Source organism: Armigeres subalbatus, chromosome 1 (assembly GCF_024139115.2).
Source record: "Armigeres subalbatus isolate Guangzhou_Male chromosome 1, GZ_Asu_2, whole genome shotgun sequence".
NCBI lineage: Eukaryota > Metazoa > Arthropoda > Insecta > Diptera > Culicidae > Armigeres > Armigeres subalbatus.
In genome coordinates, this window is record NC_085139.1 from 41,356,754 (window position 1) to 41,374,802 (window position 18,049).

Here is an 18,049-nt window from a genome sequence, read left to right on the forward strand (position 1 = left end):
GCGAGAGACCAATAACATTTATCTCTCGAACCTTATCAAAACGGAGGAAAACTATGCGACTAACGAGAAAGAAATGCTCGCTGTCGTATGGGCCTTACACACGCTTCGAAATTTTATTTACGGAGCAAAACTCAAAATCTATACCGATCATCTCCCACTAACATTTGCCCTTTCACCCAAGAACAATAACGCGAAACTAAAACGATGGAAATCATTTTTGGAAGAGCATGATTACGAAATGCAATACAAACCTGGAAAATCCAACGTTGTAGCAGACGCGCTATCCCGCATCCAAATTAACTCCCTAACCCCAACGCAGCATTCAGCAAATGATGATGACAGTTCCTTTATCCCTTCTACAGAAGCACCTATAAATGTCTTTCGTAATCAATTTATTTTCAAAACCGATCAAAATTCTAGTTATGAACAAAACAGGCCATTTGAAAAATATACTAGGCACATATTTTCGGAACCACAGTTCAGCAACGATTTTCTCAAAAACAAATTAAAAGAATTCTTAATACCAGGGATACTTAACGGAATTATGACAGATGAACCTACTATGGGTAAGATACAAGAAATTTACAAAGAACTTTTAATCCTAAAGTTGTCAGAGCTAGATATTCCCAAAAAATAGTACAAGATATAGAAGATGAGGAACAGCAACTCGAAGAAATAAAACAATCCATAACTTCGCCCATCGAAATGCAAAGGAAAACTCCCTTCAATTAATAAAAAATCTTACTTCCCAGGTTCATACAAAGCTATACAAAATTATGTGAATAATTGCGAGATTTGTAAAATGGAAAAATATGATCGTAAACCACAAAAATATATTCCAGTAAAGACACCAATGCCTAAGTATCCTGGAGAAATAATTCACATAGATATCTTTCTATACAATGCTAGTTTTCTGTATATATCGTCCCTTGATAAGTTTTCGAAATTTCTTAAAATAAGACCAATCAAATCGAAATCTATTTCTGATGTTAGAGACGTTCTTATCCAACTATTGTATGATTGGGATTTACCCGCACAAATAGTTATCGACAACGAAAGCTCATTTGTCTCAAATGTAATCGAACAACAAATAAAAAATCTTGGCATCGATATTTTCAAAACTCCAGTACATAGGTCAGAAACAAATGGACAAGTAGAGAGATGTCACTCTACCATTAGGGAAATTGCAAGATGTATCAAGGCCCTGAATCCCGACATTACAGTAAACAATTTAATTCAAGAAGCAGCTCATAAATACAATAATACCATTCACTCCTTTACGAAACAAACACCTAAATGTATTTACACTGGAGACAATCCGAATAATTTACCTTTCAATGAATTTTCCGAACAAAGAGATAAGAACAATGATAAATATTACAACTTTTCAAAGAAAAGGAAGAAAATATGCCTGTAGAAAAATATCAGTCTTATACACCAAACACATACGCATATGAAAGAGCCTGTACTAATAATAAACGAAAAGCAGATTCAACATGATAAAGATAAAAGAAGATCATGACACCTTTGTAATAGATTCAAATAATAGAAAAATCCACAAAACTCATTTGCGAAAATTCCACAAGAAAATCTAACTAATGATTATCCTTTTATCCCTTTCAGACTCGCCATCTGCGTGTCATCAACACTATCCAGTATTCAAGTCCATGACCTTTCCAACAATCCCCTTGCTGTCATTCCACTAGGTAGCGCCAAAGTTAGAATAGGATACATTAGAATAATACACCCAATCGATCTAATACAAATAGGGAACACAATAGCAAATGTCAATGAAGAAATCCAATCACACCCTTCAACAAGTCCTTTATACGAACTTATGCAAATAAAGAATAATAAATTATATGAAACATTTATGAACATAAGACCATTTGTAACTAGACACAAGAGATGGGACACGATCGGAACCATTTGGAAATGGGTCGCAGGAAATCCAGACGCAGAGGATCTTCGCATCATCAACGCAACCATGAATTCCCTCATAGAACAAAACAACAAACAAATCATGATCAACCAGGCAATAAGCAAAAGGATTCAAGAGGTAACTGACATCACTAACCAGATTATAACAATGGAAAGGGAAATGGCGAAAATCATTCAATTGAGATAAACCACCTTATGGTTTTATCCAACCTAGACTCCCTTCAAGATCAAATAGAAACGCTTGAAGAAGCTATTCTAATGGCAAAACACGGTATTCCGAGTAGTAAACTATTATCTATGCAAGACTTCAATACAATATCTAACTTCCTTGGTCGACACGACGTCTTTGTCACATCCTTCGAAGAATTACTCTCATCATCAACAGCACAGGTAACATTAAATCATACACACATTGCATACATTCTTAAGGTACCGCAGTTTTCTAAGAATGAATATGAATATGATTTCATGGACTCAGTTATTAAATACAATAAACGAATCGCATTAAAGCAAAATCACCTAATGAGAAATGCGACACACATTTACGAACTAATCCAGCCATGTACTGATCAAGGAGAATACTTTTGTGCGAACATTCAAATCTAATCCCTACAACCGAATGCATAGATCGTATACTTAGGGGTCAACACTCTAATTGTACTTTCGAAAAACCTATTCGAGAGGACTAGTAAAGAGAATAAACGAAGGTACGATTTTTATCAACGATGCAGTAATCACAGTTTCATCAAATTGCACCAACTCCAACCAATTTCTAAACGGATCATTTTTAATCCATTTCGAAGATTGCAGTTTACAAGTTAACGGAGAGTATTTCTCTAACTTCGAAACAGTTATACCTGGAAGACCTTATCACCCCACCACAGGTTTGATAGTAGCAGAAATCGACACTATCGATTCACCACCAGTAGATTACCTACAGAATTTAACATTGGAACATCGAGATCAACTAGAGGTATTGCAGCTGGAAAACAACTCTCTACAATGGAAAATTAACCTATTCGGCTCACTAGGAGGATTTACCGTATTATCTATTGTAGCCATACTTGGAATTTACATTTATATTTCTAGAAAAACCGTTGTCAACGCCCAAATCACCATCCCTTCCATTGAAAAGGAAGACATCGCCCTTAAGGAGATTGGACCATTCCCGTCATCAGAACTATCCGACGAACGGAAAAAGGAAATCGAATCATTCATCAATATGCCTTCGCCTTTTCGTAAACTTTGAGGACAAAGACTCTTAAGAGGGGAAGAGTTAACACAAATCCTGCACCAGACACTTAGCATCATAAATATTCTGGACCACCCAGAATTAACACGACAGAACCACTTAGCATCCAGACTAAACATCGTTATCGCAATCAAGGAATAAACATCCCAACGGACAGCATCATGCGACACCGTCATCCCAAAGATAAACAATCACATCATCCAGCATAATCAAAGATCGATCCCACGCTCGCGAGTGCATACGAAATTATAAATACTTGCATCCCAAAATTGTACTAGTTAGTTATTCCTTAAGATTCAATAAAGACGGAGCTCAAGCTCTAGAAATATATATTTTTTTTCAGGTCCTTTGACTTGAGAAGATTTACTCATAACGCCCAAGTGTTTCCACAATGGATCAATGTCAGAGCATATTAGTCCTGTCTAATGAGCAGCTTGAAGTCGCTCGAAGTTATTCCCATCCTGCTCGTTTCCATATTTTGTTGACAGAAAAGATCGAGCAGCATAAGAAAACTTCGACTTCAATCTGCTCATTAGACTATTGATTAAGTCTCGGAATAGATCTGAATACTGGTCTCAGTGGGACTTTATTCCCAACAAAAAAAGTCTCGGAATTCAGAAATTCAATATCTGAGGATTTAGAGTATGTGCGTATGTGGACAATAAAGTATTACACGGATTGCCACGGATTGTAAAAGTTTAGTTCTCAAGAACATTGTTATATGTAATAAAATATGTAACACTATAGTTTCTGTCGAAGTTTCTTTATGTTTTCCTAATAAATTAATCAAGCTATAGCTTAGCGTTGTCTTGAAGCATAATTTTGCAGCCAAAACCTAAAATAGAAAAGCAGTTAATTAATTATTGGTGAACATTATAATTACATTCAGGAATCATGCCCATTGACTTGTTGAGATAAAAATAAACAACTCACTTGATGTCATTGGTAACGTGCAAAATTACGAGCTAAAATTACAGTTCAGTGTTGTTAGATGGTGGTGTTGCAATATTGATCGAATAGCACCTTCTGATAAAATCAATACAAATCGACTTTATTTCGATTGAAATTCGCTGTCATCGTTAGCAGTGAGACACCCCTTGTGAAATACCCATTATTTGTTTATTTTTTGCTTGAGGCAGGAGGTTTAAATCCATAAGTATTTCAGTTGAAACAGTTAACTAATAATTTATCCATTCTAGCTGTTCCAAGCATTCGCAATCCGCAAGATTCAGAAGCATCTGAACATCGTCGAGGTCAGAAGAATACCAGCGCGGGCATGAGGCTCAATGGTGAGTTCACGAGGCAACGTTTTAACGATTCGTGCACCCAACCAGGGGATGGCAGATTTTAATACAGTTCTGCATAAGAACCTTACAGAAACTGTATAATAATTGGGCATATACAATTCTGTGAGCTTTTTATACAAATATTGTATTAAAATAATACAGATTTGTATTATTTTAATACAATATTTGTATAAAAAGCTTACAGAATTGTATATGCCCAGATTTTATACAATAATTGTCAGATTTGTTTTTTGGGTGTGTGTATCTACAAATGATTCGCTTCTCGATGATTTCGGAAATGGTGCCAGTGGAGGGTTGTTGTTAGGTGCGACATATACAAATCACAATCACAGGGATTCCTAAACGATTGTTGCAGATTCTAAAAGCAAAATCGCAAAGCATGTCCGAGTTACACAAACATCATATTATGGGGTCGTACACATATTACGTTAGCATTTTTTCTGGGTTTTTGAGCGAGCTGTTTACGATCTAATACCCATTTCAATGCTTCTTCGACCTCTCCTATCTCCACAGTCCCTTCAATAATGTCGAGATGTGGAAAAACGACTGTAGTATGGTCTAAGATACAAAATTGTAGTAGGTCTTGTAGTAATTTCAGTCCTGTTAGATTTGTATGTTCCATAGACCACAAGTTATTTTAATAACAATAACAGTAACAGGTTCTCCTTATCATTACAAGTTTGAAATTCAATGAAAGCTATATTATTTCTTGCTGTTATTTTACCATAACACTTTTTTACAAACCACGCTTTTTAAGAGGGGTATGCGGAACCGTTTCTGATCGATATATGTAGGTCATTATTTGAACAAGTTTTTATACTTTATATTATAGTAATTATGTAAACCTATCACTCACCTCCATGGAGAAACGTGAACATGTTAACAATGAGCAGTGCTGGCAGGAACAGTCGGACCACTTTCTGAACACCGCCGGATGCGATAGCGGTGCAGCTTGCACCATGCTGCCGCGCTCGATACCACCGTCTTCGTCTTCGATCGAGCAGCCGATCCTCTTCGGTGGCGTCCCCCTCATTTTCGCTTTCGCCGCAACTACTGGTATAACTGCTACTACTTGGATTGCTATTGGCCACTGGTGGCTGTTGCTGTTGCTGCTGCAGCTCTCTTCGACTTTGTCTTTGTCGTCGCCATGGTGCCGACGACGTGGCACTGAGTGAGAAATGATTGCTACTACTGTCGTTGCTGATGCCGATGCAGATGCCGCTGAATACGGAAGTGGATGACGATACGATGATGACCAGCAGCAGTTGGAGTAGTCGTACGGCTGTGGCCAGCTCGGCCGCAAACGGCAGCGTCTTCGTTTTACTGTACTGGATACTATGGCAGCGTTCGGTTGTTTCTTGTTCGTCTGGATCCGGTCGGATAGCAGGGCCACCACGGCGCCGGTGGCAAGCACTAGTCTTCTTAACAATAGAGTTCGTGTTATCAAAAGTATTAGTGTTAGTTGGTTGGAAGCATTCATGGTTGTTGTTGTTATCTTGGCTGTTGCATGACTTCGTTGAAGCGCTTTTATGCTTCCATGGTCGCCGGCAGTGGCGAAACGCCACCTTTCCATGCGTGGCCTTAACCAGTATTGACCAGGATTGTGTATTGTAGAAAAGATTGCCTTTGCGAAAAGTAGCCACCACAGAGAGAGCGGCAGCACGGCCGCTACCGGACATACTCCATCGATGTCGTCTGCGCTGGATTGTGGAAATCGATGGCTTGAGCACCGGTCGCCCGCTTGGCCACCGGGAAGGTCCACTTCGACCGCATCTGTGTTTTCGTTGCGTTTGCTGCTTGACTTTCGGCGATGAGGAAATGCAGCTATAGCGATCCCATCGCATGCAGTTGTTATCAGTTCCGATCTGTTCGACGGAGGTCGTCGTCGCCGTGGTTGCGCTGTCGGTTCTTCTATCGTTTGCTGTGTAAATGCATTTGCTACTTCCACGTGCGAGAAGTTCTTGTTCTGGGCTAGAATTGCGCTGGCATGTCCTTTCGATGAATAGTACTTCTGAGGCCATGCTGTGCCCTGAAATTGAAACGAGAAAAATATTCGATTAAACATTATTGCATGAATTACTTTAAATGAAATGAAATATCCCACAGCTTTATTCGAGCAGAGTTTCATAAAAGCTTTCTTTGCATTAAGGAAGTATCCGCCAAGTGTTCATATGCAGTGAGATAAAGTTTACGGAGAAGCTTTCGCCATAAAAAAACAAACTTTTCGCCCATTCATCGCCATGGAATTATCCTTATTCTGTAGGATGAGAATATTTAGAGATAAAGTCGAAAGCTTTCTCTCTTCCGAAGAAAATACTCTCGCATGAGAATTTGAGCATGCTTTCGCTCTGTTTTTAATCTTGACACATGCTCTACAAAAGCATGGCACATCGTAATAAATTTACCCGCCAAACTACAAGCCACTGGCTAAAAAAGATGTCATTGATATTGAAATGGAAAGACTACGGAAATTTTGGAAACATGTATCATAAACCAATTGCTGCAGCTGGACTTTCGAACTAAATTTCTTTTCGATTTCCAAAAGCTGCACCTTAATAATGCACGCAGGCTTATTTTAAGGCAAAAATCTGCTTGCTACATTGTATACTTTGAATAAAAAAAATCTATCATTTTCATTTTATAGACATAATATTACCATCAAATGTGGTGGAAATCAGGTGAAAATATTAAGAAATTGGGTTGTATTCATGCTCTTATCTTTTAAATTCTATGTTGTAGATTTTGGTTGGCGGTGATTAGCATTTCCAGGATATTGATTCATGAAATTATTCATTGAAATGATAGTAAGCAAGTTTTGATTAATACCTGAAAAGTGCAATAAATAATTTCTAGAAGTCGGTAGGCCTGAACATTGCTTGATATTTACGTTTATGTGAACAGAACGCATAAAAAATGGGAAAGACTCCCAGAAATCGCCCTCACCCCCGTTTTCAGCCAGCCTTGCCGGGACGAATCTTGACAACTTAAAACAGCTCGTTCTCGCTCAATTTTCAACTAAATTGCAAGCGGTTTCAACTGTGATCGAGGGGAATAGTAGTTCCAGCATGTAGATGGGAGAAATACTCAGGATGACCCTCCCTCTTTTAGAGGGGAGAGTTTTGAAGTGTGGCAAAAGTCATTTTTTGAGCAAATGTTTAGTATTTTGAAGTTTTCAACGTCGTAACAGCTGTTTTAGTATAAGTAATTAATGGTTAATGTGAATGGTTGACAACAATGGTCAAATAAACATAAATTGACCTTCAAATAGGTTCCGGAAACCCGGAATATCCGGTATAAAAGGCCAGCATAGAATCACCGAATATATCGGTCTTCCGATACCTCAAACTTTTCAGAATTTAATAGGTAACTTAGAAAATGCCATAGTTTCTTGGTAGGGTAAACTAGCCATTTAATGGCCATGGAACAGGTTCCGGAAACCCGGAATTTCCGGTACAAAAATCCAACATAAAACAACAGAACAAATTAGGCTTCCAACACCTCAAACATCTCAGAATTTCATAAGTAACTTAGAAAACGCCATAGTTTTTCAGCAGGGTAAAACTGGCCATGCGATGGCCACGGAAAAGGTTCCGAAAACCCGGAATTTCCGGTACAAAAGGCAAACATAAAACTACATAACAAATTAGGCTTCCGACACCTCAAACTTTTCAGAATCTCATGAGTAATCTGGAAAAGGCCTTAGTTTTTTGGTAAGGTAAAACTGGCCGTGCGGTGGCCATGGAACAGATTCCGCAAACCCGGAATTTCCGGTACAAAACGGCAAACATAAAACTACAAAATAGATTAGTCTTCCAAAACCTCAATTAAAATTTCGTTACATTTGAAACCGCCTGATTTTTTTTATTTGACTAATCGCTTGACTGATTATCACCTCAAATTAAAGCTCTTACTACTGGCGCCAAATTATAAATGAATCAATAACGCCAAAAATGCTGGTGCTCGGATTAAAAGAATGAATTAATAATTTCAAGGGTAACATATTTTTTCTCAAGGTTTCTTTTAACCCTCAAACTGCCGGGACGAAACTTGACAACTTGAAACAGCTCGTTTTCGGTCAATTTTTAACTAAAATACAAGCGGTTGCAACTGTGATCAAGAGGAATAGTAGTTCCAGAAAGTAGATGGGTAAAATGCTCAGGATGACTCTCCTTCTTTTAGACGGGAGTTTTGAAGTATCATTTTTAGAGCAAATGTTTAGTATTTTGAAATCATCATATTAACGGATGTTTTAGTATAAGTAATTAAGGCCACGGTATAGGTTCCGGAGACCCGAAACTACTGTACAAAAGGCCAACGTTGAACTTCCAAACAAATCAGTCTTTCGATACCTCAAGCTTCTCAAAATCTCATGAGTAACTAAGAAAATGCAATAGTTTTTTTTGTTAGGGTAGAACTGGCCATGGGATGACCACGAAAAATGTTTCGGAAACCCGGAATCTCCGGTACGAGAGGCCAACATAAAACTACAATACAAATTAGTCTTCCCGAGCAGGAAAAATTGGCTCAATAATACTTAATTCTGTTATTGATACCATACTCTATTATGAACTAGCCCTGGATAAGAGGTAAAATACCAAAAGAATAATACAACAAATTTATATGCACAATACTTAAGCCATAACAAACTAAGTTATTAAATTGAATTTCAATACCAAATGCATAACCAATTATTATTGTTTGGTATTGAAATACCTAAGCATGGTATGCCTCAAGTATTCTGCATATAAGTTTTTGGTATTATTTTTTGGTATTTTACCTTTTATGCAAGGCTAAATCATACCAATTTCTGTTATCGAGGTAGCGACGACCTCGGGTCCCGACACCTCAACATTCTCAGAATATCAAAAGTAATCCAGAAAAGGTCTAAGTTCCTTGGTAGAGTAAAACTGGCCATGTGATGACCACGGAATAGATTCCAGAAGTCCGTATCAAGCAGTACAAAAGGCCACCATAAGAATCTAAGAATCTCATGAATAATTTTGAAAACGCCATAGTTTCATGATAGGTCTCAGGAACCCAGAATATCCGGTACAAAAAGCCACGTAAGGCTATCGAAATGGGCTTTCCAGAGAATCTTGTTTCTCTAAAAGAGCACTTTATCATTTTCTGGATTACTCGGGAAAATCTCAGGAGTTTAAGGTGTCGGAAGACTGATTTGTACAGATGTTCTATGTAGGTGTAGGTCTATTTCAATGGAAATACTGGATTTGTGGAACCAGTCCCCTGGTCATTGCATGGAAAAAGTTTAAAGTTTTGTGAAAAGTTTAAAGGTTCGATAGACTGATTTATTTTGTAGATCTATGTAGGCCTTTTCCTGTAACGTTGGATATATCACTTGTACGTAGTGTCTTACGGAGTAAGATCTACCAAACCGAAACCAAACCGTGCTCTACTGGTGATATTGTAGAAGAAAGACAAAGAGGTGGCTAGGGCTCCGATACTTGGTCAAATAACTAACAGTATTACTGTTTTGTTTTCTCAAGAAAGAATTGAATTCTTATTGACAAGGGGCCCTTCTTAGCCGTGCGGTAAGACGCGCGGCTACAAAGCAAAACCATGCTGAGGGTGGCTGAGTTTGATTCCCGGTGCCGGTCTAGGCTATTTTCGGATTGGAAATAGCCTCGACTTCCCTGGGCATAAAAGTATCATCGTGTTAGCGTCATGATATACGGATGCAAAAATGGTAACCTGGCTTAGAAACCTCCCAGTTAATAAATGTGGAAGTGCTTAATGAACACTAAGCTGCGAGGTGGCACTGTCCCAGTGTGGGGATGTAATGCCAATGAAGAAGAAGAAGAAGAAGAAGAAGAAGAAGAAGAAGAAGAAGAAGAAGAAGAAGAAGAATAAGAAGGAGCGCAGATTCAATGAGTTTGCTCTCTGTAAAGGGTCCAAATACACGCTTAAAATCAATAACACAGAGATATGTTTGCTTCACACACAACGGACCTAATGCAGAACAGCACCTAGATGAGCGACAGTTACACAGCCACAAAAATAGCTCGTGTGGTTTTATTGAAGCTTGGATTTCAATATTTTCAACAGTATTTGGTTCCTCATGAAACAAGGAATCTGTACAAACGTTTACATTTTGAAAAGGGCCGTTATCACGACCGTACGAGGCATTTTTGTGCCTGTGTAACTGTCGCTCATCTAGGTGATGTTCTGCATTAGGACCGTCTTGTGTGAAGCAAACATATCTCTGTTTTATTGATTTTAAGCGTGTAGACTATCATGATTCTCTTGAGAGAGAAAAAACCAAAACTATATCGAAACCGATACTACATTGCTTATCAATAGTATTGAAGTGATTCGAGATGCACCTATACATTAAGAATACGGGAATGCTGCGATAGATCTAATAGATGGTTAAAGTGGTACGTCCGAACATAAAACTGTTAGAAGACTGTAGTTTGTAGTTCTACTTTGGTCTTTAGTACCGGAGAAGTAAGTTGTAAGGTAAGATAAGGGTTTGGACCTGTTTTATAGTTCTATGTTGGCCTTTTGTACCGTGAATTCCGGGCTCACGGAACCTGTTCCGTGGCCATCGCATGATCAGTTTTACCCTGTCAAGAAACTAAGACATTTTCTAAATTACTCATGAGATTATGAGAAGTTTGAGGTGTCGAAAGCCTAATTTGTTTTGTAGTTTTATGTTGGCCATTCGTTACCGGAAACTCCGGGTTTCCGGAACCTGTTCCATGGCCACCGCACAGCCAGTTTTACTCTACTAAGAAACTAAGGCGTTTTCTAGATAACTTATTATCCTCTCAGAATAGGATTGAGGTGTCGGAAGCCTAATTTGTTATGTAGTTTTATGTTTGCCTTTGGTACCGGAAATTCCGGGTTTCTGGAACCTGTTACATGGCCACCGCACGGCCAGTTTGGCTCTACCAAAAAGCTAAGGCGTTTTCTAGATTACTCATGGGATTCTGAGAAGTTTGAGGTGTCGAAAGCCTAATTTGTTTTGTAGTTTTATGTTGGCCATTTTTTAACGTAATTCCGGGTTTCCGGAACCTGTTCCATGGCCACCGCACGGCCAGTTTTACCCTACAAAAAAACTAAGGCCTTTTCCCGATTATTCATGAGTTTCTGAGAAGTTTGAGGTGTCGGAAGCCTAATTTGTTTTGTAGTTTTATGTTGGCCATTTTTTAACGTAATTCCGGGTTTCCGGAACCTGTTCCATGGCCACCGCACGGCCAATTTTACCCCACCAAAAAACTAAGGCGTTTTCTAGATTACTCATGGGATTCTGAGATGTTTGAGGTGTCGAAAGCCTGATTTGTTTTGTAGTTTTATGTTGGCCATTTTTTTCCGGAAATTACTGAATTTGAATTTTTTGTTGTCGCTACGGAATAAAAAACGTTGAGAGGAAAAGCGAAACCCGGAGTTTTTACTATCAGAAGCACCTCCGATCCAGATTCCACTGCGCCGCTGCCGGAGAGCCGATTGCTGCTGCTGATCCGCTGCCGATCCGCTGCCAACAGTCCACCCCTTCTGCCGCCCATCGGAGCATCGTTGGAGGAAGCCAAGGAGGAAGCAACGGTCAAGAATTGTCCCTTCGATACGATCCAGATTAGACCCCACCAGTGGTAATCTAATAGCCAGTAGCAAAATTTTGACTGCACCCCCGGAAGGAAAAGTCCGTTTCCCGTCCCCATTTGTGACGTTGTGCACCGCACATCCTGAGTATTTCACCCCTCTACATGCTGGAACTACTATTCCCCTTGATCACAGTTGAAACCGCTTGCATTTTAGTTAAAAATTGACCGAGAACGAGCTGTTTTACGTTGTCAAGATTCGTCCCAGCAGTTTGAGGGTTAAGATCGTCACTCCTTGTAAACTAGTTGTTGGAAACAGTTTAAGTTCAAGTTTTAATTTTTTTTTTGGTTGAAATAACTTTAAAGAAGTCTTTTATGTGCAGCACAGGCCACTCCGGCCTTAGTCTGATAATAAATAAATAAAAACTTTAAAGAACATATACTATTTATGTTCACGGGACTACTGTCGAGCGAGTCTTTGACATCCAAGTATGTCCCCGTAGATTGTTATTGTTGGGAGTACGCAGAGGGGATTTTTAATTTTATATATGTACCATCCTGGCGGTTTAAATAATTGTGTGCGTTCATTTCAAAATGATTTCAGCAGGATAGTTCCTCACATTCTTTATTGAAGCTACATTAGGATAACTGTATTGATAGCTGGATAAGGAGTTTCAATCCAATGAAACTCTTCGAAACCATATCACAATGATGTGTGCTTTAGAACATCACCTTTCTGGAAAAACGAGAGAAGATTCAGAAGAACGGTATATATGATTCGCCCAGGTAGAAATTAGGCCTCTTCGAAGTTCTAGGAGATAGCCTCCAAGAATATCTAGCTAAAATTTAATTTTAGGTTCCTATAAACACACGCGACACGATGTCATTTATACATTCGTAATAATTATGTTAATTTTATAATAATAAACAACATATGAAGCCACATTTTCCAATAATTCAATTATGATTTAATTGCAATAATCTAACTCCTCTTATCAAGTTTGTCGCTGTGAATATTTTCACAGAGAGTTAGTTTTCAATAACAAAAAATATGGTGCTGTTGTAAGTAAATATGGAATACTAGTCGACCCGGCAGACGTTGTCATGCACAGTAGGCGAGAATGTGCGTTCCGAACTGCCCATGCAAAGTTCACATAGGAATCACAATTTTAGTTATTCACGGTTTGCTCAACTTTACTCGTAATTTTCGCATTAGGAAATATCATATAAACCCGTCGGAAACTATAACGAATGTTTCTGCTGAAGAAATGAAAAAAATCCAACCAGCCGTTTTCGAGTTTTGCGCATACGAACACAGACCATTTCATTTTTATATATAAGATTATTATTGGCGGGTTTTCGCTCATTTTTCATCGCTTTTGTTTTTTATTTGTCGTTCCAGAGGGCGAGTAGTGGCGCTTGAACCTAGTCTTACTTGTACACTGATGGACATAAGTATACATTTTCTTCTTCTGAATCAATTCATATGAATACTTTTATCCATCATTGTATAGCACTAGACTAAAAACTGTGTCCCATCCCTAGACACTGAAGACCCAAAGAGTAAACATTAATTATCTTAGCTTAATCACTCCCAACGATTTCAAAATTATCACCTAATGATGTAAACAGAGCGGTTGGTACAAGATGTCCCCGTTCTTTGGCTAAATTGTGAAATCAAGGTAAAAATGATTCTCACACTGTCCATGATTTCATAGTTGACGTAACAACCATTGCACTTTCGCACGTACCGTCGTCGGAGGTGACAATGGGTCAAATGGAGGTGAGAATGGGTCACTGTTTCAAGTACTTAGAATGATTGTAGAATAGATTGAATGTATCAGAGGGCAAGAAGAATAAAATATAAGAGACCTTTTTGAACGATTTTGCAATCCGACCTCCAGGCTGCTGGTAAAAGCGATGACCCAGTCTCACCCCCCAGACCCATTGTTACCCCCGATGGCGGTATTTCGAAAAATTTAGGGAAAAGCATCGCACATTTATAACGTTTTAACCCGTAAGCACTTATATGAGGTTTGGAACAAGCAACGTATCGATGTTGCAGCGGTCGAATTACTTTAGTAAACGCATAATAGACCAAACTCGCTGAAATTTCGAATGGTTGATACATCAACTATGAAATCATGGGCAGCACAGCTATTTTCAACAATGCTGCACAACAGTAGGCCTGGCCACTTTTATATTTGAACTACATTTATGATGTGCTTCACAGGAATAATGACAAGAAATACCATGAAAAATGGAGATAGAAGAAAAAGAGAACGTTATTTTTGGCAACCGACCCGGAAACGAAATAAGGACTATGATTGGAAACTCGGTACCTGGAATGTGAGGACCCTAAATGAACCTGGACGAGCCTTCTGGCTCGTGAACTGCAGAAGGTTGGAGTGAACGTGGCCGCTATTCAAGAAGTCCAATGGCCTAGGTCCGGAGAACGTGAATTCCGAGCCGTGGACCCCACGACCAACACTGCATTCAAGTATAACATCTATCACAGCGGCGGCGGAGAAGCAGAGCATGGAGTTGGTTTCGTAGTGATGGGCAAGCAGATGAAGCGAGTGAAGCGGTGCAAACCCATTAGCGAACGAATCTGTGTGTTGAGGATACGGGGCAAATTCTTCAATTACAGCCTAATCAACGTTTACGCACCGACGAACAATAAATCCGACGACGTGAAGGACACGTTTTATGAATGTCTTGATAAAGCCTATGGGGAGTGCCCAAAGCATGACGTGAAAATTGTTATCGGAGACGCTAACGCTCAGGTCGGTAGAGAGGACTTTTTCCGTCCCATAATCGGTAGGGGAGCCTTCACTCCGCTACCAATGACAACGGCCTACGGCTAGTAAATTTTGCTGCTGCCAGAGGGATGGCCATCAGTAGCACCTACTTTGCACGAAAGAACATCTGAAAGCACACCTGGAGACACCCAAATGGTGAAACTTGCAACCAGATAGACCGTGTTCTGGTGGATGGGCGCCATTTCTCAGATGTTATCGATGTGTGGACATTCAGAGGTCCGAATATTGACTCTGATCACTACCTCGTTGTCAGTAAAATTCGATCACGGTTGTCAACTGTATCGAACGAAAGATCACAGCGAACGATGCGTTACAATATCCAGCGATAGTCGGCTGAAGGAGTATCGGCTTAGTATCGCCAGAAGCTCGACAAACGGATAAGTGAATCAACGTTAGCGACAACATCAACGATCTATGGGAGTCGATCTATGGAGCGGTGAGCACAACAGCACGAGAAGTGGTAGGCACTACACAGAGGCGACCCAGAACAGGTTGGTTCGACGTGGAGTGTCAGAGAATGACAGACGAGAAGAACGTTGCCAAAAGCCGGATGTTGGTGTCGGGTACCCGATCGAATAGAGATCGATACAAGGAAGCAAGAGCAGCCGAAAAACATGTGCAACGACCAACAAGGGAATTTGCTAACAGATAAAACCGAATGGGCTGGTGGAAGTAACACTTCGAGACTTTGTTGAATAGTGGAAGTGACGGTGCATCGGTGAGCACAATCAATATTAGCGACGATAGACAAGCTGTGGAGTCGCCAACACTAGATGAGGTTGAAAAAAGCCATTAAAGAGCTGAAAAACAATAAGGCTGCGGGGAAGGACCATCTCCCAACTGAACTTCTCAAACATGGCAGTGAGCAGCTTTACGAAGTTCTGTACCATATTATGTCGAAAATATGGAAAGACGAGGAAATGCCTGCTAGCTGGTTGGACGGCCTAATTTGCCCTCTCTTTAAGAAAGGGCACAGACTGGAGTGCGCCAATTACCGAGGAATAACCCTCCTTAATTTGGCGTACAAAATTATGTTCCGTTTTTTGTTCAACAGATTGAGACCGCTTGAAGAGTCCTTCGTCGGCGAATACCAAGCAGGTTTTCGTGAGGGACGATCAACTACGGATCAAATGTTTACCCTGAGACAAATCCTTGATAAATTCCGGGAGTACAACTTACAGATACATCATTTGTTTATTGATTTCAAGGCGGCGTACGATTCAGTGAAACGGAATGAATTATGGTTTCCCGGCGAAACTGATACGGCTGATTCGTATAACGTTGGACGGATCGAAATCAAGTGTAAGGGTTGCGGATGAAATATCGACGTCATTTGTTACCTTAGATGGATTAACAGGGTGATGCACTCTCGAATCTACTGTTCAATATAGCGCTCGAGGGAGCGATTAGGAGAGCTGGTGTGCAAAGAAGCGGTACCATTGTCACAAAATCGCATATGCTCCTGGGATTTTCAGCCGATATCGATATTATCGGGATTGATCGCTGTGCCGTGGAAGAGGCTTTTGTGCCTTTTAAGAGGGAGACAGCGAGGATTGGACTCACGATCAATACCAGCGAAACGAAGTATATGGTCGCTGGCAATCAACGTGGGTTCATTAGTGGTGGTGGTAGCGAAATGGTGCTGGATGGTGAAAAGTTTGAAATGGTAGACGAATTTGTGTATCTTGGAACATTAGTGACGTGCGATAATGATGTTACCCGCGAGGTGAAAAGGCGTATTGCAGCTGCAAATAGGGCTTATTACGGACTTCGTAACCAGCTTAAGTCCCGTAGTCTGCAAACGAATATAAAACTCGCGCTGTATACTACTCTGATTCTTCCGGTGGCTTTATACGGCCATGAAACATGGACGTTAAAGGAGGCTGATCGGAGAGCTTTCGGAGTGTTTGAGCGTAAGGTGCTGCGGACAATACTCGGCGGTAAAGAGGAGAACGGTATCTGTCGGCGCCGCATGAATCACGAATTGTACTAGGTGTATAAAGGGCTGGATATTATTAAGCTTATACAACACGGCAGACTACGGTGGGATGGTCACGTTGTTCGTATGCCGGAAGAACGTCAAGCGAAGATAATATTTAGTAGAAAACCCGGAAGAGACCGCAGGCTTCGTGGAAGGCCGCGTACACGATGGCTTTCTGCAGTTGAAGAGGACCTGAGGCCGCTCAACGTTCAGGGCGACTGGAAGCGATTGGCCCAGGATCGAGTCCAGTGGAGAAGGATACTCCATTCGGCGTAGGTTCATCGAAGAGTTGTAGCCCATTAAGTATCAAGTATCAAGACGAGTTTGTACAATCACATTTAATTCCACCACTTAATTGTACCTTGACATATACGTATTTTGACCTCAACAGTAAGGTCGACTTCAGTGTCTCGTACTTTACTCGACTTACTCGTCTTATGACAAGTGAAGAAATTCCATTGAACATCTAAATTTTTTTTTTCTCTTACTTCATGATTTCATAATGCAATGATGAGAAACATACTTTTAGGATTGCTGGGCTACTTGGGGTCAATCCGGTACAAAAGTGGCACAATCCGGAGGACTCACAGAATGGTTATTTCCAAATTGAGTCAAAACAGATAATGTCGTACCTCAAACATCATGATTTTGCAGGAAATAATATTCTAAGGGTTCCACTAGGGTTCAACCCGGTCACATTGGCCACAATTATTTGTATTCGGACTGCAGTTTACATTTTTGAAAGCCCTTAAAAACAGACGGCAGTGAATCATAATATGTCCTGTTACACTTCAATCATCATAATTTCATTTAAAAAATGTTTGAAATAATATTCTTAGTGCTCCTGGGTCTTTTGGGTGCAATCCGGCTACAATACGGGGGGGGGTCTACGAAATGCCGAATGCTGGTCACTATTTCTGGGGACAACAGATCCTAGAATAATTCTTGAACCGTAATGAGGATTGACCCATCCGGATCGAATGTAACTTGTTGCGAAGGAATCGGTAAAGAAATGTGGTTTTTACAGTTTTAAATCTTGAAAACCCTTAAAACAAACGTCAGGGACGGAAAGGCTAATATGTAATTGCAGAAAATCTCAACCATATTGATAATATTGACATTTCCAAAACGTGTTGATATTTTGTTGCTGGAAAACTCATGAGGCAAAACGCCTTTCAGCTAGCAGT

The 18,049-nt window shown here is 40.0% G+C and overlaps 1 protein-coding gene across 1 annotated transcript in view; it reads right to left on the reverse strand.

Moving 5' to 3' along the window:
• Window positions 1-18,049, reverse strand: part of LOC134224624 (uncharacterized) — a 619,481-nt gene that overhangs the window by 473,669 nt on the left and 127,763 nt on the right. The window contains exon 4 of the mRNA XM_062704057.1: window positions 5,357-6,529. Within this exon, the coding sequence (XP_062560041.1) occupies window positions 5,357-6,521 (1,165 nt within the window). The 5' untranslated portion in view covers window positions 6,522-6,529. The remainder of the gene's footprint in view (window positions 1-5,356; window positions 6,530-18,049) is intronic.